At 38.3% G+C, this 22,287-nt stretch overlaps 2 protein-coding genes across 2 annotated transcripts in view; both read left to right on the top strand.

Moving 5' to 3' along the window:
- Nucleotides 1-11,509, top strand: part of LOC137952981 (DExH-box ATP-dependent RNA helicase DExH1) — a 71,821-nt gene extending 60,312 nt beyond the window's left edge. Inside the window, exons 11-16 of the mRNA XM_068800136.1 lie at nucleotides 567-726; nucleotides 819-1,092; nucleotides 1,197-1,389; nucleotides 1,934-2,111; nucleotides 2,407-2,775; nucleotides 11,071-11,509. Of these exons, the coding sequence (XP_068656237.1) occupies nucleotides 567-726; nucleotides 819-1,092; nucleotides 1,197-1,389; nucleotides 1,934-2,111; nucleotides 2,407-2,775; nucleotides 11,071-11,202 (1,306 nt within the window). The 3' untranslated portion in view covers nucleotides 11,203-11,509. The remainder of the gene's footprint in view (nucleotides 1-566; nucleotides 727-818; nucleotides 1,093-1,196; nucleotides 1,390-1,933; nucleotides 2,112-2,406; nucleotides 2,776-11,070) is intronic.
- A 729-nt stretch (nucleotides 11,510-12,238) lies between these two features.
- LOC137953475 (putative pentatricopeptide repeat-containing protein At3g11460, mitochondrial) lies at nucleotides 12,239-14,464 on the top strand. The gene has a single exon (XM_068800890.1). The coding sequence runs from the start codon at nucleotides 12,239-12,241 to the stop codon at nucleotides 14,462-14,464; it is 2,226 nt and encodes a 741-aa protein (XP_068656991.1).
- The last annotated feature ends 7,823 nt before the right edge of the window (nucleotides 14,465-22,287 follow it).

The raw sequence follows: 22,287 nt of genomic DNA, 5'->3' as shown, positions 1-22,287 counted from the left end.
CATGGATCTCCAACTTGAGAGGGAGAAGTAGAAGGAGGAATACAGAGAAAGAAGGTATTTGGAAGAGCTTGCAATGAAGTGTTCCAAGAGGTGCTGAATTTTTTATGAGAGTTGGTGTCCACAATCAAGTTTTCTCAAAATATCCAATGAGGAGATTAGAAGATGTAGATTTTGAGAACCGGCCAAGTGCAAGAACCAAGTGTTTCTCCTATAAAATTAAAGAGCATGGGAGAGAGAGGACATACAACAAATGCCCTTTCTTCTAATGACTCTTGACAAGAACCAAGTGTTTCTCCTATAAAATTAAAGAGCATGGGAGAGAGAGGACATCCCTGTCTAATGCATCTGGAACCATAGAAATAACCTTTTATTTCCCCATTAATAAGAAGGGACTCCATTAAAAAAAATGTAATTAGAAGGAAATTAGAAGTCGGTGGTAAACCACTTTGAATCTAGAAATGCCACTTTGAACCAAACTCTTATCTTTTCAAAAGTCCTATTTGTCAACCTGTATAAAGTCTCTTACTTATTTCACTTTTTGTCAATGTGCTGGATAACAAATGCAGGAAAATAGTGGTGGCAACAAATATTGCAGAGAGCAGTATCACCATTGATGATGTGGTGCACGTGGTAGACTGTGGGAAGGCAAAGGAGACTAGTTATGATGCTTTGAACAAGTTGGCTTGTTTGTTACCTTCTTGGATATCAAAGGCTTCAGCTCATCAGGTGCTTATATGCTAAAACACTGCAAGATTAGGCATTGCACATCAGATATTGTTTTCTAGAAGTTGCCTAAATTGCTTGGTTTGTGGTTTTAGAGGAGAGGGCGTGCAGGGCGTGTGCAGCCTGGTGTTTGCTACAGGCTTTACCCGAAGCTTATCTATGATGCAATGCCGCAGTACCAGTTACCTGAAATTCTTCGGACCCCTTTACAAGAGCTATGCCTTCATATAAAAAGTCTACAACTTGGAAAGATATCTCCATTCCTAGCAAAGGCTCTTCAACCACCAGATCCCCAATCTGTTCAGAATGCGATCGAACTGCTGAAAACAATTGGAGCCCTTGATGAAATCGAGGAGCTTACTCCTCTTGGTCTGTGATAACATGTCTAAATTGCATTATAGGTCCTATTTATCTTCCCATTCCATTTGTGGACTAAAACCAGTTCTTATATTTTGGTTACTCAATTTGAGCAGGTCGTCACCTCTGCACTCTTCCTTTGGATCCAAATATTGGAAAGATGCTTCTCATGGGATGTATTTTCCAGTGCCTTGATCCTGCATTGACAATTGCTGCTGCTCTTGCACATAGGGATCCATTTGTTCTGCCAATAAGCAGGAAAGAGGAAGCTGATGCTGCAAAGAGATCCTTTGCTGGGGATTCTCACAGGTCTGTGGACGAAGTACTGTATGACTGCTCATTTACTGCATGCACTTGGTAACCTTTAAAGTTTGACTGGAGCCCTTTGTAATTCTTGTAGAGTTGTGTATACTTTGTCGCTGTTAGAGACAGAAGAATAGCAATGTCTAAAAGTTCTCGTTCACTACAAAGTCTGTTTTATTGATGGTGTTGTCGTACTAAATTCTTAGTTGATTTGAAAAAAAAATCAGATAGTATTATGTTTCTGTGAAGTTTCTTATTCTTACATTGCTTTGAGTCAAGGTCTAGTTGTAATCAGTGCATTAGTAGTCTTATATTTAGAAATTCATAGTAAGTTAGCTCTACGGTCCTATTTATTCTCTTCGTCTATGACCGTTATTAAACTCCTTTTGCACTGAAACTGTTAATAATGGTTATTCTACTTAAGGAGGTGTATGGGTAATCTAAAGACCAAGTAGACGGCTTCCATGTTCTTCTTCTTTCTGACTTTTCCTGTTTTTTTCTCATAGACTTCATTTATAGTCTTGTTAAGAGCTTACTGAGTTTAATGCAGTGATCATATAGCACTCCTCAAAGCATTTGATGGATGGAAACGCAGTGGGAAGGAACGTGCTTTCTGTTGGCAATACTTCTTATCTCCTATGACATTGCAGATGATGGACAACATGAGGAACCAGTTCCGTGAGCTTCTGTCTGACATTGGCTTCTTGGAGAAAGCAAGAAGCCCAGAGGCAAGTTGTACATTTTAAGTAGACAACGTAGTTGCCACAGGTGCTAACTGTTGTCAGGTTTCATTTTTCTTAAGCAACATACGAACCAAAATAAAAGTGAAAGTAAACAGAACTTGAGGGCAAGATCATCATTCTACTTCTGTAAAAGGACTCATTGAATTAAAGGGCCTCTATCCCTCTGTTACGGTTTTTGAGGGACTCTAAATCATGCTACAGTCATGTTCTTCGATTTCTCCTTGTTAACTTTGTCTGGTGGGTCCACAAATAGTGCAAATCTTATATTCTATTTTTGCAGGTCTACAACCATTACAGTGATGATCTGGAAATGGTATGTGCAGTCCTATGTGCTGGACTTTATCCAAATGTCGTCCAATGTAAGGAAAGAAGGAAGAGGACACATTTGTACAGTAAAGATGTTGGAAAAGTTGATATCCATCCATCTTCAGTTAATGCTGGGGTCCGCAAGTTTCCACTACCTTACATTATATACAGTGAGAAGGTTAAGACCACCAATATATACATTACCCACTCCACCAATATATCTGACTATGCATTGCTTCTTTTTGGCGGTAACTTTGCACCTAGCAAGTCCAGGGAGGGGATTGAGATGTTGGGTGGATATCTACATTTCTCTGCATCGAAGAGTGTGCTGCAACTTATCCAGGTAGAATTTTATATCCAATAGTTCATATTAGGCTTGACATGATCAACTAAGTTTGGATTTTTGTCAGACATCTATCATCCTTCAACTTAGTGGATTTATGAAGGATTATACTATTATTGCTGGTTTAGGCTACTTTTACTTGATGTTGCACTTGTGGAAGCATCGATATATGTGAAATATGTTTTGTTAGGAAGATTCTGTAAGCTGCAGGCACCTAAATCTTGATATCTGTTTGTGAGGCCATCATAGAAGTGGCTAACATTAATTCAGCATGCATTCTATCAATTCTTTGAGAAGAGGAAAGTTGGCTAGAATCAAATCCAGCCAACTTTGGTTGCACACAACTCTGGCTTCCTTAGAAAGTTACGCTATTTACAAGCATTCAAGAATGAATGGTCGTATCAGAATTAGTGTTCCACTGTATGAAAGTAGATGTAGATTGAAAGTATCACTTTGTCTCTTATCAGGATTTGGACTGAGGGACTATTTTGTGTAAACAAATTTATAAATTAGTGATTGAAAGGCCAGAGAGATAAAAATCTCAAGTCTGCAACACTTCTTCTTTCTCGTCTCTTTCTTTGCTGTTCTATTTTCTTGTCTCTTGTCATCTCTGATTTTCGCTCCTATGGGATTCTAAAGTGCAACATGGTATCAGAGTAGTTTTTAGATTCCCATAAACACTATTGCTTGAGGATTCTGAAGACCGGCAATATGCAGAAAGGGGTGTAGGAATTCAAGTCGTTTGCTTAAGTCAAGTTTCCTTTTTCTAGTAAGGTTTCTTATTTTAGTATGCTGCAGCACACATGTGTGCATAGCAACTCTTAGTTTGTTTTTACTTATAATTTTTAGGATTATTGGGTTATGGGTTTTCCAAGGAGGATTGTGCTTACTAAGTTTGATGTCTTTTGTTCTGTGAATAATGGAAACTAGGGTGATGGAAGACACATGTTCTTTTCTCTTCCACAATTTTCATATATCTCCTTTTCTCTTCTGTTATTGTCTCTCTAACTCAGAAACTGCCAAGCTAAAATTCACATGATTTGGAGCGACAATAGTTTTTGGATGGAGAAAATAAAGAAGGAAAAGAGGGGGAGTTGAAATAGGTTTTCTTTATTTTTAGGATTGTATTTTTCTGTTGAAAGTCGATTCATAGGATTTATATGCTGCAGAGACGTGAATGAATTTTGATATTGTTTAAGTCATAAATAGGAGAGAGTTCTCTAAACCCATATTTCTTTTACACTTTGCTCTTGCGAAATTTCACATAATATCAAAGGAAATCTTGGAGAGCTACTACCCACAGTACCACTCTGTGATGTGCCTTCTCTATGCACATGTTATTTGTTGCTGTAGCAGTAGTACACATAACCTGAGTTGATGATCATGAACTTTCTCTTTTGCTTTCATTTCTACCAGTACATGGGCTATGGCGAGTTAGGAAACAATTAGAGTTTTGTTCTTATCTCAATACTTCATAGACCTGGATCCTTTCGGTATCATTGAAACTAGCTTGGTTGTGTTGAGTTCTGTTAGGTCCCTGTGATTATCTTTGCACAAGAGTTTTGCAGTCTACCTAGAGTGTGTTAACTTGTGGAGTTGCATGCATGTATGTAGTTGTTGTCGATCTAGTTCAATCTCATTTAGTCTCTTGTTTGTATCTTGGTGCCTGCGTCTGGGAATGGGACGAAGCTGGCTCCGGCGTCAATGGCAGCCATCACTTCTGTCACAACCCGCTCGTCTCCCGACGACAACACTTCCACTGATCTCCGGCATGGCGATCACCCGCCAATCGAGGAACCTCAATGACTGGCGATTCTGAACTACAGAGAGGATGGCCCTCTGAAGACTGCGTCACGGGCTGCTGTTTCAATTGGCACCCCATGACTAGGAGACATCAATAGTGACGACGAGAGCTGTATTTTAGACCGATAACACGCGACCAGGAGAGGATGTTGTCAGGGGGGGACTTGGTTACGAAGCATCAACGACTAACTTAGAAGATGGAGCATTTGCATTTTGCTTTCGGAAAGACATCATTCTTGTTGGTGAAGCTTTAGCGATCCTTCGGCGACATTATCTGCAATATATCGTCCAGCGGCATGAAGAAATCCTTCATCAGCATTCCGACGGTGGCATTAGGCTCGTTTTGTCAATTGTTCTCTCAAGTTACTCTGAACGAGTGACCCCCAACAGAGATCTTATCATGGCGCGTCTATATGATCCGGAGATGACAAATGCCGACTTCGGCTGGAAGACCTTTTTCGACTGCCTAACCAGGCTTTCTGCTTCTCCTGCTTGGATGCCGGCCAACCCCCACCTGCGCAACAACCCCTAGCCTTTTCCCCACTCCTGTGAACTCCAAACCTTTCCTCGACCACTTGGCTTACATCTCAACTCAACCTAATCTACTCACCACACATCTTGCATCTGGAGTTGCACCTCTGGCTCGTCCATCTTAGCTCAACCTTTGACAAATCTTCCGCCCTCCTACTCAAACCCGTCGCCAATTCTGGCGTCTGAGAAATTCGTGAATGGCTTCCTTGTGCCCCGTCTAGCACCTTCGGCCAGTGGCTCTCAATCCGTGGCCTCCATGCTGAACTATGGCAATGTGGCGTATTCACCATCATCGCTGATGTCTTCGGCACTCTCGTTGCGCTCGATTGGGACACTGAGCATTGGCATCAATTGGACGAAGCCTGAATCCTCATTAATCCCTGCAACATTTTCTCCGGTCAGCGTTTCCTTTGCATTGCCATTGACAATGCCCAGTTTTGGATCAATGTCACTTTTGCGGACATGGCTAACTTCCAACAAGCTGTTGTTCGACATGACCCTAGCGTCTCAACTCATCACTTGCAGAGGCCAATCTTGGACACAGCCTCACTGAGTCATAACTTAGATCAAGACCGCACCTCGGCGAGTATCTCTGTCCCCAACCTTTGCCCTACAAATCCTGCCAACCGAGTTCGAACCTCCCCCTGCAGCAGCCACATGCTCTCCCTAGCCATGCAATCACAACAGACACCTCCTCTGACACCTTGACAAAGATGGCCATGCTTTGTCGCCTTCCCTGCTTATGTGATGGCATAATTGCCCTCCCACCCGCAAAAAAAGCCAACCAATAATGCAACCAACAACCACCCCCTATCAATTGCCAAACCAGCCCCATTCATGCAACTCACGCCATCTCTCCACCCTTCTGAACTTGGACTTATTTCCTTTTTCAGAGCCCCCTACCGTGGCACCCCCTCTCGCTATCCTCCCTTTCCCCTCCCCCTTTCCACTATAATTACCAGCCCCCCTCCATCCCTCCCCGGTAGTGCGTTGAACACCCTTACCCATTCTGAATATAGCTTTGGAAATCGCCGCCCTTCTCAATCTCCAAAACACCAACAAAAATTTATCACCTCCCCTTATTGCCACCTACCAGAGGCGGAACCTGGGTCAACCAAGGCAACTTTTACAAAGTGAGCCCAGCGCTCAAACTCTTTATCCCCAAGACCCACCGCTGGGCTTTATATTTTCCCCGAGGCAGGAGAGCGAGCTCAAACCTACATCGAAGCGCTCTAGTCCGAGAAGCATAAGTTCGATGAGGAAACTTGGGCTCAGATGATGGAATTGGCTAAAATTATGAGCATTGTCTACTTTGACCCTTTACCTGGAGATCAACCACCCCCGGAAGTTCAAAGGAAGAGTGGAAAATGACTATCGTTTCCTGGAACGTGCATGGAATTGGCTCTAACCGGCGTCGGACAAGCATTCAAAACCTTATTTCTTCTTCCAAGGCAAGCCTTGTTGTCCTTCAAGAGACAAAGGCCTCTTCCCTATCCCATGCTACTGTTCGGGACAACTGGTCGTCCCATGACTTTGATTGGCTGCAGCTTGGCGCTATTGACACTTCTTGCGGTATCCTCTTATCTGGGATACTCGGATTATTGAGGTCTCTGACAGTGTCCGGAGGCACTTCTCCATCGATGTCAAGATCCTTGATAGAAATACGGGAAGCAATTGGTGCCTTGTCGGAGTTTATGGTCCGACCCGATATCAGGACCATCAGCTTTTCTGGGATGTTCTCCTTACTATTTGTGAACTTTGGCAGCTCTCTCTCCTTCTTGCAGGAGTCTCATGGAGGATGTTGGAAGAGAAGCTCAAGCCCACACGACCAAGGAAGGCCCATATATCTAAAATTATTATAAGATGGGCCACATGACCAAGGAAGGCCCACAAGATGGGCCCAACCCATAAGAAGTAGGACCCACAATGATTACCATGAGCTGGCATCTTTATCACATCAGTTGGAATATCAAGAAGGACTCACAACACTTCAAAGAAGAGTTTTAGTTTGAGTTATGTTTGTTTTTTATCTATATTGAGTTATTTAATTATGTTAAGACTTATCTTTAAGTGTTAGAGTTTGGGTGTAATTGGGACAAGGGTAATTTTATTGTAATTGGACTCTACTACCTTCCTCTATTATAAATAGAGGTTCATGTACTCTGATTACAACAAGTTATTAATGTCAATGAAGTATTTCACTTTTCCATAAATTCAACATGGTATCAGATAAGGTTCTGTGAGTTGACTTGGTCAGCTCACGGAGGTAATGTGATCATTTTCTCTAAACCCTAAACCCTAAGTCTAGGTTCATAGTTTTTTTTTTCAGTCCCTAAACCCATAGATTTCTTTGTGCTTTTTACCTCTATACGGAGTTTTGCATATTGCAAATTCTATATTGACGGAAAGATATTTGAGTCTACTTTCCAAAGAAAAATGATTTGTTCTAATCTGACTTATCTACAGAGAGATATTGATATTTGAAAGAGCGAAGGTCAGATTGCAAAAAGGTTCGAGCAGCAGCAGCAATCTTTAGATTCCGAAGTATTTATTGCTATCAAGAACTAGACTTTATATGGAGAAATACATATCAAAAGAAAGATTTGTAAGTCTATTCTTTTACCTATTGAACCAATTTTTTATCTAAGTTATCTACAAAGAGAAATCGATATTTGAAGCCGCAAAGGTCAGATTGAAAAAGAGGTTCGAGCGGCAGTAGAAAGCCTCAACTTCCGAGGTATTTTATGTTATCAAGAAAGAGACTTTATATGGAGAATTATATATCAAAAGAAAGATACGTAAGTCTATTTTCTTACCTATTCAACCAATTCTCGATATGATTTTTTTATAAGGAGATATTGTTCTTGGAAGAGTCGATGGTCATTCTGGAAAAAAAGGAGAAACAGTACTTAGTTCGGCCAGATGACAGAGACCGAAATTTATCAAATTATTTATCTTCTGATAATTATATTTTATGAAGAGAAGTTATACTTGGATGAAAGGTATTTAAGTCTACTTTCATAATGAGAAAATTTCATGTTAATCTGATCTATATTTAAAGATATATTCACATTGGAAGAATCAAAGGTCATGTTGGTATTCTATTACATTGAAAATCCGAATTTAAGCTGATTTTTTTGTGTCACTTTTTGAGTTGATATATCAGGAAAATATCTCACTTCTCCCTGGTTTGAGGGCCTATTATACATCTCTGCTAATTGGGCCTATTGCTACATCTATGATATTTGGTTCAAGCTAGGATCACTGCCATTACCTCCCAGCTTGAAAGGGAGAAGTACAAGAAGTACAAGAAAGAGGTATTTTATTTCATATGTTGTGTATAAGTTTATGTGACCAAAATATTCAAAAAAGGGGGAGCACAAAAGATGAAGCTTGTGCATCTAAGAAGAAATTTTTATATCGGATTATTTCATGGGTTCTTTTACAAAGTTTATTATTTGGTTCGTGTTATATACAGTTGCTGTTATTATGTCTCTTTGGGACATTATCATTGAAAAAGAGGTGGCCTCATATCATCATTTATTTTACCCCGTCAAAAAATATCACGGTTGGGAAACCATGACGGAGGATACCCTATCAAAAAATATCACGGTTGGGAAACCATATTGGGCACTGTAAAAAAAAAAGAAAAAATCACGGTTGGGAAACCATGACGGAGGATACCGTAAAAAAATATCACGGTTGGGAAACCATGACAGTGGAACTTATTATTACATCTATGTTATCCCCCCCCCCCCCTGTAATGGCTTTTATGACTCCTACCACTTGAGAATCGTTGTCCTGTGGAGGGACACTTCAGAGCAATGCCGATAGACACACTACCGATAGAAGACGGAGTGTGCCTTACATCCAACATTAGGACTGGAGTATGAAGCAATGGCTTACCGGCTAGGAGTGATTTTACTCTCACTTATATTATGCCAGCATGGCCTCATGGAAGGATGCATCAGCGTGAGGGGGAATGTTGGAAGATGAAGGCATATTGGAAGATGTGCCATTTTATACAAAAATATTTTATACATCATTTGCAGCAAGCTGGGAGTTCATGTTGTTCTCTCACCCCCAGCTTGAGGGGGAGTGTTGGAAGAGAAGTTCAAGCCCACACGACCAAGGAAGGCCCACATATCTAAGATTATTATAAGATGAGTCACACGACCAAGGAAGGCCGACAAGATGGGCCCAAGCCCATAAGAAGTAGGACCCACAATGATTACCATGAGCTGGCTTCTTATCACATCAGTTAGAAGATTAAGAATGACTCACAAAAGTATCTTATCTTATGGTCACGTCAAAGAAGAGTTTTAGTTTTAGTTATGTTTGTCTTTTATCTATATTGAGTTATTTAATTATGTTAGGACTTATCTTTAAGTGTTAGAGTTTGGGTGTAATTGGGACAAGGGTTGTTTTATTGTAATTAGACTTTACTACCTTCCTCTATTATAAATAGATATTCATGTACTCTGATTACAATAAGTTATTAATGTCAATGAAGTATTTCACTTTTCCATAAATTCAACAGAGGAAGAAATCTCACAAGTGGAAGTTGTTCTAAGAAGTCAAGGAAGCATGGAAGAAGAAAATGTGAAGCAAGATTCTTGTCTAGTTATTAATTTGGCTTATGTCTATTAATGTCTTATTTTTAGTAAATTTAATATACGTGTGATTGGCACATGGGTAGTTAGTTTGAGTTTAATTCTAAGTGTAATAAGTCTTTATAAATGAAATGTGCGGTTTTCCCTTCCAAAAGCCATGTTTTCATTCCTCTCTTGCTCTCTCATTCTTTGAAATTTGATAGGTTGTATGAAACCCTCTCATAGGGAAGGTAGGCACTTAATCAGTAGGCAGGCATCATACCTTGCCTAAGGGTATACATACATAGGAGACAACCTGAAAGGTTGCCACACTTAGAGAAAGCAACCTGCTTGGTTGCCGCAGGAAAAACAGAAATCTGTGATACAATATACTAGTGCAATCTGTCAAACCAGGAGAAGAACGACAATGTTGGAGAGAGAAGAAAGTTGCTCTTTCAATAGACAAAACTACTGAAGCCACATTAATCGACTTGATTATTCTATCCTTAACTTGATGCACATAAGCAAAAAAATATAAAAAAAGATGGATTAGTTACAGATGGGCCCCGATAACCTCTCAGCACTTGAGAAGGTGAAAGGAAGGATGGCATAGAATTGGAAAATCAAACCCATCACATGGCAGGGCAAGGATGGCATTGCAAGGTAGAGTTCCATGACAGAGTTGGGTTTTCAAAATCTTCCCCGCTGCCATCCATAATGACAAGAGTATTTCAAGATCGATCACAAGCAGTTTTTGAGTATAGAGGTAGCATCTATACAAACTCTCAACGAACTTGTATTTTTCTAGTATCTGAAAACTTTGAATATAGTTGAGGACAAAATTTACCCCAGATTCATTTGTTTTCTCTCTGCAAGAAAAGGTCAATCTCTCTTGGGGTTGCTCTCCTGATTTCTTCTGTATTCAGTCTGATGTTCACTGTTTCAGAGGTGCCGTTCCTAGGAGTCTGTGGTAAGAATGGAAAGCTCATATCACATCATTCGTAGTGGGACTTGTACCTACTCCATGGATCAATTTTAAAATATTTTACTTGTAGTGACACATTTTAATATGGACAGCAATTTGATGTTATTTGGCTATTTAATCTGTGTCAATTTTTTACACATAACCCTTGTTTTTTGCACTTCTTTGTTAATAATGCCATTATGTTAGCCTAGTTAGCACTTACTGTTTTTCTCATTATAAGACCTTTGCATTCATTTTACTGATCAAGTACTCTCACAAACTCATGTAGCCCCTTAACCTCAAAGTTTCTGATCAGATTGAGTGGTCCCTTTTATTAAATAAGAAGTTTGAATGTTATCGAGGATGCCACAATGGATTTACAAGTTTTATTCCTTGATTTTTCAGACATTGAGAGCGGAACTTGACAAGCTTTTGAGGAGGAAGATTGAGGTGCCAGAGCTTGACATCTCTGCAGAAGGCAAGGGAGTTGTTGCTGCAGCTATTGAATTGTTACACAGCCAGAATGTGCTGCAGTAATTTGCAGATTTTGTCGAGGTTTATTTCGATCATGAAGCCAATGAATGTTTGATGTGGGCAGCATATCTTGAGCATGCCCCACCATATAGTAAAATAGGAAGCAATTGAGGGACAAAGGGTGGAAACTGTGTGGCGACGCAACCAAAAGTTTTTTGATAGTCATAATTTTATTTACAGAGCATCCAGATTATTGTTGTTGCTTTGTCATCTTGTAAAATACTGGATTGTTAGCCATAAAGATAATATCTTGATTATCACACAATATAATCATAGTTTTATTTACAGAGCATCCAGGTTTTTTGGCAAATTCTGACTCAAATCACAGGCGGTATGGGTTTATAACTTTATATTCTTCTTCTATAACCTTATAATATCAGTTCTCCCTCTCAACAAAATCAGTGTCAAGAATCTGTGAATAGCTCCATTATGGAGGCTTACGGAGTCTGAATTCAATGATCAGTGATCTCAATTCAGATAGTATAGAAATAGACATTGAGAGAGTTAATTCGTAATAAGCTCCATTTACTAACAAAGATAGCTGAAAACAATTCAGCAATGAAATATTAGTAACAATGCCAATCTTGAATGAAAACAAGCAAGTGAGGAAGCAAGCTCCTGAATCTCTATTATAGAATTGTCATCCCCAAGCTGGAAAGACAAGCAAAATATGTAATCAATGTGAAGAAGGGGTAAGAGTGATTGTAAAAGAGGGAGGCTGCTCTGGTGGAAATGCCGGATTAGTGATGAATGAAACAGGAGGAGGAGCTCCATTGAAACTCGCCCGGTGATTAGCAATGAATTGTAGTGAAGAAGATAAAGGAGCAATAAGTAGATCAGTGCACTGGAGTGGAGTGAGCCCTTGATTTTATAGGCGGTAACGAGAAGAGGGCTCCCCCTACCCGTTTCCATTATCACGCAGGGAGAAGTTCCTGATGATCAGCCTTGCCAGTTCTCATTTACTACTGGAGTGCATTGAAGCCCTTCCTAACTTCCTTTACCCTTTTCCCTTCTCCCAAGAGCGCAGATATGTGACTCTATGAGATTCGGTGCAGCAGCGACCATAACAAGATGCTACTCTAATCACCATTTCAACAAGGTTGAGAACCTTCAGTTCCAATGGAACGTCGCTCTCACGAAACACGCCTCTCAAAATCCCTCTTCTGCCCTATCTCTCTACAAACACATGCAGTACCTCGACATCCCACCCAACAACCACACATACCCCCCGCTGCTCAAGGCCTGTGCTGCCGTCAGAGAAGCTCCCTCCATCAGCCAACTTCAGGTCCACGTCTTTCGTCTCGGCCTGGTCTCCGACCTCTTCGTCTCAGCCGCGCTTATAGATGCTCATGGAAAATGCGGGCGTTGTGAAATTGCATTACAACTGTTCGAGGAATTGAACCCGCATGTGGCTGACCGCGTCTTGTGGACTACACTCATTTCTACGCTATCGCACCATGGCTTCAATGAACAAGCACTACAACAATTTACAAGAATGAGGAGCTGTTGCGGAGTGGATGTTGTTTCTTTTTGTGCTCTCCTGTCTAATCCCCGTCAGATTTCCTCCGAACCACATTTCTTGAGATACGGAAGGACAATCCATGCGTTATCTTTTAAATACGGGTTTGAGTTGGAGAACCGTTTGACCAACACACTTATACATATGTATTCGAGAGGTGGAGCATTGGCTGATGCATCCAAGGCATTTGATGGTTTTCCGATCCGAAAGAGAGATGTTGTCTCCTGGAACTCCATGATTTCTGCACTTGCAGCAAATGGACAAGAACAGCAGGCCGTGTCTACTTTCTTTGACATGCTGGCTCTGGGCGAAGCACCAAGCAAGGTAACGCTTATGGCTGTTTTCAATGCCTGCGCCCAGCTGGCTTGTATTGACACTTGTCAGCGTGTACATAAACATCTGATTCCTGGACACTCTGCACTCTTTCTTAACGATGTTGCAGTGGCGACTGCGTTGCTGGACATGCATGCGAGGTGTGGGGACCTGAATTTAGCACGCCGCTTGTTTGACGATATCCAGTTGAAGAACGTGGTTAGTTGGAGTGCAATGATAGCGGGTTATGAGCAGAATATGGATTTTCATAAAGCACTGGACCTTTTCCACAAAATGGTAGAGGAAGTGAGGCCGAACGAGGTTACAATGATCAGTGTTATTGCAGCCTGTTCAGGTCTCGGGGCATCTCAACCAGGGAGAGTAATCCACAGCTTCGTGATGATGACTGGGCTGGCTAGGGATGGCCGTGTGGGATCTGCACTCATTGACATGTATGCAAAATGTGGGGACATACAATCAGCAAGACGGGTGTTTGATTTTACTGATTACGCAATGAGAACTGTTGTAATGTGGAGTGCAATGATCGGGGCGGAAGGCCTACATGGTGCAGGACAGCGGTCTCTCTCTCTCTTCTCCGACATGACAAGGCATGGCTTTGCACCGAATGAAGTTACATTTGTCTCGCTTCTATCTGCTTGTAGTCACGGAGGTTTGGTGCAAGATGGTCTATCTTGTTTTAAAATCATGCAGAGAGTCTATCGTCTCTCTCCTGCTGCCAAGCACTATGCTTGTGTAGTAGATCTTTTAGGTCGTGCTGGTAAACTCATTGAGGCCCATGACTTTATCCGAGCTATGCCGATTGAGGCAGATGTTGCAGTCTGGGGATCTCTGTTGGGCGCCTGTCGTCTTCATGGAAACTATGACCTTGCAATGGTGGCAGAGAAGGAGATACTCTGTTTGGACCCGTCGAGTGTGGGACACCAAGTTTTACTGGCAAATATATATAAGGAAGCGGGCAAAGGGGAAGACGTGATCAGGACAAGAGTTGCCATGAAAAAGAAGGGTCTTAAGAAGATTGCAGGTTGTAGCTTTGTGGAGATGGGGAATAAGGTGTATGGCTTTATAGCTGATGATAGGTCTTGCTTCGAGTCAGCTAAGGTATATGAGGCATTGCAAGCACTAGATGAGCAAGTGAAGAATGTTGGGCTTGCAAACAAAGAAGCATTCGATATAAAGATACTAATAAACGGGCAATTTCACAGTGAGAGATTGGCCATTGCATTTGCAATAATGATGATGGTAAAGAAGAAGGGAGAAACCATTAGAATAACAAAAAACCTTAGGGTTTGCAAGGATTGTCATGATTATACCAAGTTGGTCTCCAAGGTTTGTAAGAAAGAGCTAATAGTAAGGGATTCTCACAGATTCCATCATTTTAAAGGCGGCTGTTGTTCTTGTGGCGACTACTGGTAGTTCCTTGATTTGACCTTATTTAATCATTAATGAGTGTTCTATTCTTGCTTTTGAAAAAGTCCGATTCAAAAAAAAAAAAAATAGCATAATACTGTTAGTTACTCAAAAGAAGCTGCTCACTCAAAGCACTCTTGGTTGGATTAATGCAAGCTTCAGCGTACTTTAAGACTTGATTGACCTAGTGGTGCTCCAAGGATAACCTTACCTGCATAAACATTTCACTCACTTGAGCTTGAGCTTGTCTGTGCTGATTCACTTTTGAAGAAAATTCTAAATAAAGACTTGAGTTTAACGTTTAACTTTGCACTATCAGGATGATTCATTACTGTGAAAAAATACCATAAATGAAAAGGAAGGTGTTTTGCTTTCGTTTGTGGAGCTGTACAGGTAGACCAAACTATCCTTTGTCTGGCCAATTGCGAGGCCACAGAATAGAGGCAAGAAGAATGAATACAAGGGTATCTTGTTGCAAATCTTAAATTTGCTACATAAATTGTTATTTGTTTGTGAGATTGTTACCAAGCAGGTGCTGGAATCTTGGTCGGATTACTAGTTATTTTGGGTTTTGAGTCTCCTATTACCCTTCAATTTGATCAGTCCCACAATGCAGTGGATGACCATTGCAGCCCTCTACCTGGCTAACATGTAAAGTATGTGTGTGCATGTGAGAAGAGAGAGAGAGAGCTTTTGATGTTCTTTAGAAAAGAAGTTCAATCCATGTATCATGTTTAGTGGTTTACTGTAATGTGTTAAAAGATTTCGTCGGAACAGGTATGACAGATTGGGATAAAAGATTGGGATAACACCCTTTCTGAGCATTTTACAAGAAGTTTCTGGTAGGAATAGCAATAACAAGAACATGTTGGGTACAAGGGTGCAGCTGATATGCGTTGTGAAGAAGTGTCAGGACCTGAGCATGTTGAGCTCTGTCATTCCTCTATTGCTAAACAAATCTAATGGGCAAAATTATATCAAGTTACAAGCATATGTGCCACAAGAAGAAAATTCAGGTTCCACAGATGATTGTAGTAGTTGTGCTGTAGAGACTGACTTCCATTTGAGAAAATCTGCCTATGAGTATGGAATGAATTTCAACTCCAATTTCATCAAACACCTGTGAGCCAGTATCCTATCGAAAACAAGAGAGCAACATAATTTTTTTTACATCCTCATGGTCTTTAGAGAGTCCGTCAAAAGCACTTTAGAAGACTTTGGAGAGCATGAAATGACTTCAATTCACTTAAGAATACTGGATGAACAATATGGGGTGCAAAACTTTGTTATAAAACCTGAACCTTAGTGGCCGTTTGAACTGGGTTTAATTGGACTCAATTTCTTATCCGCTTACGAGTTGTACAGACATCAAAATCAATCGAAAATCGTCCAACTCAGCTAGGTTAGACATTTCAGCCGATTTAGTCAGCCAAGTTACTCATAAAGGAGATATAGTAGTCGAGACATAAACAGAGGGGGGGTCACCCCTTCCCCTTTGTTTTGTCATCCCCCACTATCAATGGCAGAGATGGTAGTGACTCCTCCGTGAAGATGCAAAACTGGGGGAGGAGAGGTCAATGTTGGCTTCCTTCCTGCCCCCTCTTTTTAAACAAAGAAATAAGAGAGGGGAAAAGGGGGAGGGGGTGCCTTGTCTCTCCACTCCTTCGAAGACGATGGGGAGAGATCCCCTGCCTTCCTCATTCATTTAAAAAAATAAAAAAAAAAAGAGAGGGAGGGAGGGTGACACTCTGGCTCACCCCCCTTCTTCCACTGGCAAAAGGTGGGCCCTACCATCTCATTTAAAACTTGGTTTTTTCGTAAGAAGGGTATTTATGTTTTAAAATATTATTTTTGAAATTAAGGGTTTATTAGGAACCTCAAGGAAAAAACAAAAAAAATAGAAGCTAATGAAACGTGTACAGTCAAATAAGATTTTTTTTAAATAAAAAATTTAAAAAAATAAATTTTTAAAATTATATTAATTGATATTGAATGGTGTTAAATAGATTAGAATATAATTTTTATTTAATTAATGTAAAAATGTTAAATTTTTAAATAAATAGAATGTAATAAAATGTACCGATAATTAAAAAATATTAAAACTAAAATATTTTTTAATAATTTTTAAATATATTAAAGCTATAAAAAATGTGTTAAATAGATTAGAATATATTCTTTATTAATTAATATACAAAAATTATTTTTATTAAAATAAATATAGAGTAATAAAACACATACCGACAAATAAGATTTTTTTAAATTAAAATATTTTTTTAATACTTTTTAATTTTACAAATATCTTAAATCAATAATGAAATGTGATATATAGATTAGAATATGATTTTTTAATTAATAAATAAATAATTTTAAAAAAATAAATAGAAGGTAATAAAACATGTAACGACAAATAAGATTTATAAAAGCAAACAATTTTTTTAAATATCTTAAATAAATAATAAAATGTGTTAAATAGATTAAAATTTTAATTAATTAATTAATATCAGAATTTAATATTTTATTATTATAAAAATAAGGTAATAAAATATGTCCAACAAATAAGATTTTAAAAAACGAAATTATTTTTAAAAATGTATTAAATTAAATAATATATTAAATAGGTATTAATTATATTAAAATATTTAAAATATACAATGAATAATTTTTATTTTTATATTAAATAAAATGTAGAAAAAAAAGTGTAATATTTTTAAAACAAAAAATTAATTTTTTAAATTACAATAAAATTTAAATTAATAAAAAAACGAAAATAGGAGAAAAAAAGATGATATGTCATGATGGCATGTTGTATACATGTCTGATCAAATGGCAATGGGATGACATGTTTGGTGACATGGTAGTAATTCCTCCGATTGCTTGCTAATATGGCATGATGACATGTCACCACAAAAGCGATCAAAGCTGACGTATCACCTTGGAGTGTACGCATGTTCAGTTGACCGATCAAAGTTAATTATTTTTTATATTAAATTTAGAAGTTGGTTATTTTTGTTAATATTATTTTTAAAATGGGTAATTTAGTAAAATTCCCTTATTTGGATTCCAAACAGACCTTTTCGAAATCAGTAAAAATAATAATAATTTGGAAATCCAAAAAATGGTTTGGAAAACTGGTTTGTCCTTTCAAAGTCTCCAGTAGCCAATTTAGAATTGAAAACGAGTCGGCCAGAAATTTTCAGGGCGCTCAGGCCTGTGCCTGACCAAAACCCTCTTTACTACAACCTTCCTACATGTTGACTAAGGAAACAGTGGCCCAAATTCTCTTTCAATTTTCAAAATTTCCTGCCAGATCTTAAAACGTTTTTATATTCCCCTTTGTTCAAGTAAGTTAGGCAGTCATAGTCTTTGTTCTACAAGGACTAAACCGTACTCTTATTGACCAGGTTTGCTGACACTTTGGCTTAATCTCTTTCTCAAATGTGATTTATATACTTTTATAACCAGTTGACTTCAACCCATTTCTCCCTTCCCCCTTTCTCTTATGTTTAAAAATATTATTTAATTAATTAAAATTAAAATTAAATTATTTTTCTATTAGTTTGCAAACTTAGATAATTCTAATTTATATTTTATTTATTAAAAGCATTTTTACTTATACAAAATGAAGGGATTCATTTATAATTTTAAAAAAAAAAATTCTCTTCTTAAAGTAAATATTTATGAAAATTCTAGCCAAAGCAGAGGTGGAGGTGCAAGATGAGTAACAAAATGAGAGATTAGTACCTTGTGGTCAGGGGCATGACAATGAATACCACCAAAACTATTTATGGTCTTTATATCCATATGTTCAAAGAAATTCATAGAGCAAATTGTTTCTATTATTGGCACAACAACAAAAATTACCATTTTTTTCTATTATTGGCACGACAAAAAAAATTGGTCTAGAAGAGAAATTATTGAAATGAATGTATTATGAGTTTATTTTCTTTTATGGAACAACAAGAATCTAAAGACAGGTACCCAACAATTTAGAAATGATCATTTTTATTTAATAAACATATGTTCAAATAAAAATAGATGTCAGAAATATTTTTTTTCTCCAATTTAAATATTTTATAAATATTTATAATTAAAAAGAAATATTTATGAAAATATTTCTAGAGATAAAAACAAATTAGGGTAGAGTAAGTTATGAAAATAAGGATTTCTAAACTCGGACTCAAAAATTTGAGTCAAATCAATCGAATCGGATCGACACCGTCTGGATGGTCAAATCACACCCTTTGACTTGGCTTGCCCAATCCCAAATCTAATTCAATTCATCCAAATCATAAGTTGACTCGATGAATCGAAAATCCTTGATGAAAACTAAACTTGTCCCAATTGCACTGTCTATGAACCTCGTCACTCTTAAACAAGGTTATTTTCAACTTCACCCCAACCTTGACTACCTAATACCTAAACCCTATCTCTTAGACCTTGCTTTGTCCCTGTCTCATTTCTTAAAAATTATTTTTTTCTTATCAAAACCACTTAATTCTTTAAGTTCTTTTAAGTATGAGCAGTATCCAACTCTTGACAATGGTAAAAAAGAAAAACAAAAATTATGATGAGTGGAGGGCAAAATAGAATAAGATAAGGAATGTTGAAGAAGGGAGAGCTTCTCATCAAATAGCAAATCTCACTAGACAAAAACAATAAAATTAAGTGGATTTTTCTTAAACATAGAGAAGACATAATTAATAAAAGCTTGTATTTTATTATAAATCTTTACATAAAAATATATTTTTTACATTTCCCAAACACAACCTAATAGGGAGATGGGTGGAACAAAGGTGTTATACTCACTCTAATCATTGAGGGAGAGTGAAGGCAACCTAATCTTGAATGTGGATGGGTTCCACCTCCTACAAATAATTGAAGAGGACTAAGCTTCCTCTTGCTCTTAAGAACCAAGGGAAGTTTAGATCCAAACAAATTAACGAGGGTTTAGGTTTACCACTTATTAAGTTGTGGAGCCTGATTAACACCTTACACTCTGTCGCGGTTCCACGATATATTAACTGTTGTATCATTAAAGGTAATTTGGAGCTTTTACACTTGAAACTCGATTGTCCTAATTTTCTCTTTATATATGAGAGCGCCGTTGTTAGGGTTTTATTACCTTGATGAGGATCATCATCATCCGTGGAGCATCTTTAGTTACGAACTAGGAGAAGTTAAAAAAAACACATGTTAGAACATGTGATTTTTCTTGTAAACTATTATATTATTATAGTGGATTACTACATCGACAAAAGACAGACTTAATCTCACCTTGAAGCAAACCTGTATAAATCTTGTGTGTTCTTTGTGGTTATGATTATTATTATTGTTCTCATTAGTTTATAATTAGGGCTTCAGTCACGATCCATCAACGAGCTTTGTCCAGTTGTTTTTCCGATTTAACTACGGGGAAAAAGAAGTAAAGTCTGAAACCACGTCCCGTAGCTGCATGAGAGCGCCACCCAAGACAATCATTCATATTGAAATCTTTCACTTTTTTAATGGCGATTGGAGAAGATTGTTTGGACAGTAGTGAACAAGATAGAAAAAAACAGAGGAGCTTCAATGAAAGCCACCTAAATCACCGAAAAATCATTTAATTTCATGTCCCGGAAACGAAGAGAAGGAAAAAATAGTGGAGGGAGGTGGGGTTCGGACAGGTTCCGTCAAGCTGGGAACTAATAATGTTATCCGAATAATTTAAAGGCAGATCGACCCTCCTCAGAAGGAGACAAGGGGGCAGGATACTTCCATGGACGAATGATTAACCAAACCAGGCCTCCACCGAAGGCCAAAAGTATCCCAAAACCCGTCGTCTGGAGAGAAAATGTCGCTCGTGATTCATTGCATTTTTGCATCACGGAGTGCCTGCCTCTGCTGGGTTGGGAGTTCTCCTGAGATCAATTCTTTCAGCCTACGTGATCCATTGACTTTACTCCATGATACCAACCGTAAAAGATATCCATGGATGCCGCGCTTCCTGATGCGACTCTTTTCTTTTCTTTCTTTCTAAATCGCAATTTGTTTCTGCAATCCATTATCGATTAAGAAAGATGAACTATCCCTTCGTTTTCGCGTTTTCCTGGTAGAAGAAGTGATGGGTGAGGTCGGTCCCCCATGGCTGTGCCGTCTGGAAGCTAGCTTATTCTGGTGGTCCTAACTCCTAATCTAGAAGATAACTCTCCACCTCGTCGTCCGGCCGTCAAAGATTTTGAGTTGGGCGATTCAAATAGTTTGGATCGTCACCCACAGCCTCTTCATGGTTCATTTGTAAAAATATATTTGAATAATGAGAATAGATACCCTTCAGAATTGTTAACATTTCTAGCCATGAGACTAACCTAATCTACATAAAAGAATAGATACCGATACGACTGACATCCAAGAATCCTTTTGGAATCGATGCTATACTGCTGAAGCTGAAACGAACCATCCATTTCCATTTCCATTTCCGGTACATAAATATCTCTGTCCGCTTACACTTCTCTATTTTATTAATTTTATTTTAAGTTAAAGTATCCAAAATAAATGCAAGGATATTTTCAATTATGTTCAATTAGATCCTGTAATTATAATTTGAATCTAATAATATTTGAGTATAAGACCGATAACAATGACGCGGATTGTCGTCTTCCCAACCAACCCTTTGGCCTAAGAGAAGAGAAGGAGAGAAGTAATGATCGATCTTTCGAGAAAGCAGGGTTATTTATTTTTATTTTTTAAATAATAATAATAATAACAATAATTACAGAAGGAGAAATTTTTTTCCCCTCCATGTCAAAAGATGGGGAAGGATTGATGCCCTTTTTAAATTAATTAATATAGTTAATATAAAATTATTAATAAAATAAAAAAATTATTATCAAATGAAACGTATTTAAAAAATTAATTTTTAAGCAATTTATACTGATAAATAATTAATTAATAATTATAATTGATTAGAGCTTGGAAAATGCAAGTAGCTTTTATTCGTGGATTGTGAAGAAAAAGCCAGAAAAGAGGGACTTGACCGGAAATAAGTCTGCTTAATGGATATCAGCGGAAAAAATAAATATTTTATTTTAAGAGAGAGAGAGAGAGAGAGAGAAACAGGAAATGAAAAAAAGGTTATCTTATCGTTGAAAGATGTGCCAAACAACGCAACAAGACGTAATACTGGAAAAGAAACGACGAGGCGCCACGTGTCCGCGGTTTCGCGGCAAGTTCCTCAAGCGGACGTGGTTCGCGCGCCATCGCAATACTCGGAACGGCGTTTCAGGCAATGAGATATCGGCACGACGTCAACGTCGTTGGGGTTGTTGTGGTTAAACCTCGGATGTTTCGATGACAGCCGTGCGTGACATGGAGCCACGTGGGTGACCGACGGTGGGCGGCAGAGGGAATAGAGCGATCGTTAAGCCGCTGATGTGGATTGCACCGGCGACCGCACAGTGGGAAGATAAAAATCTCTCAAATTTTCAACTTTTTACACTTTTGTTCACCGGAGAATTTGACAAGCCCAATCTAGAGGGATTCACCCCACTAGACCAATGAACCCCATTCCCAGTAAAATTTTTAAGAAGTTGGAGTTAAAAAAAAAGTAATTTTGATTAATTAATTTCAAAAGCCATTTGGTCCAATTATACCTAAAGAAGGGGAGATCACTCATTCAATCATGCAAGTTGACAAATTCCATTGCTTTTTAGGACATGTTTAGACCCCACTTACTCTTTAGTCTTACTACCAAAATCTAAAGGTAGAGATTAAAAAATATTATAATATTATTTTTTAAAAAAATTGTTCTCCTGATTAATTATTTTGTATGTCTGACATTTAATACTTGGTTT

Source organism: Aristolochia californica, unplaced genomic scaffold (assembly GCF_029961685.1).
Source record: "Aristolochia californica isolate CCGP_79_NKW_82.1479 unplaced genomic scaffold, dmAriCali1.0.hap1 SCAF_16, whole genome shotgun sequence".
Classification (NCBI taxonomy): Eukaryota; Viridiplantae; Streptophyta; class Magnoliopsida; order Piperales; family Aristolochiaceae; genus Aristolochia; species Aristolochia californica.
Note: the sequence above shows the minus strand (reverse complement) of the source record. Positions and strands in the feature narration are given on the sequence as shown.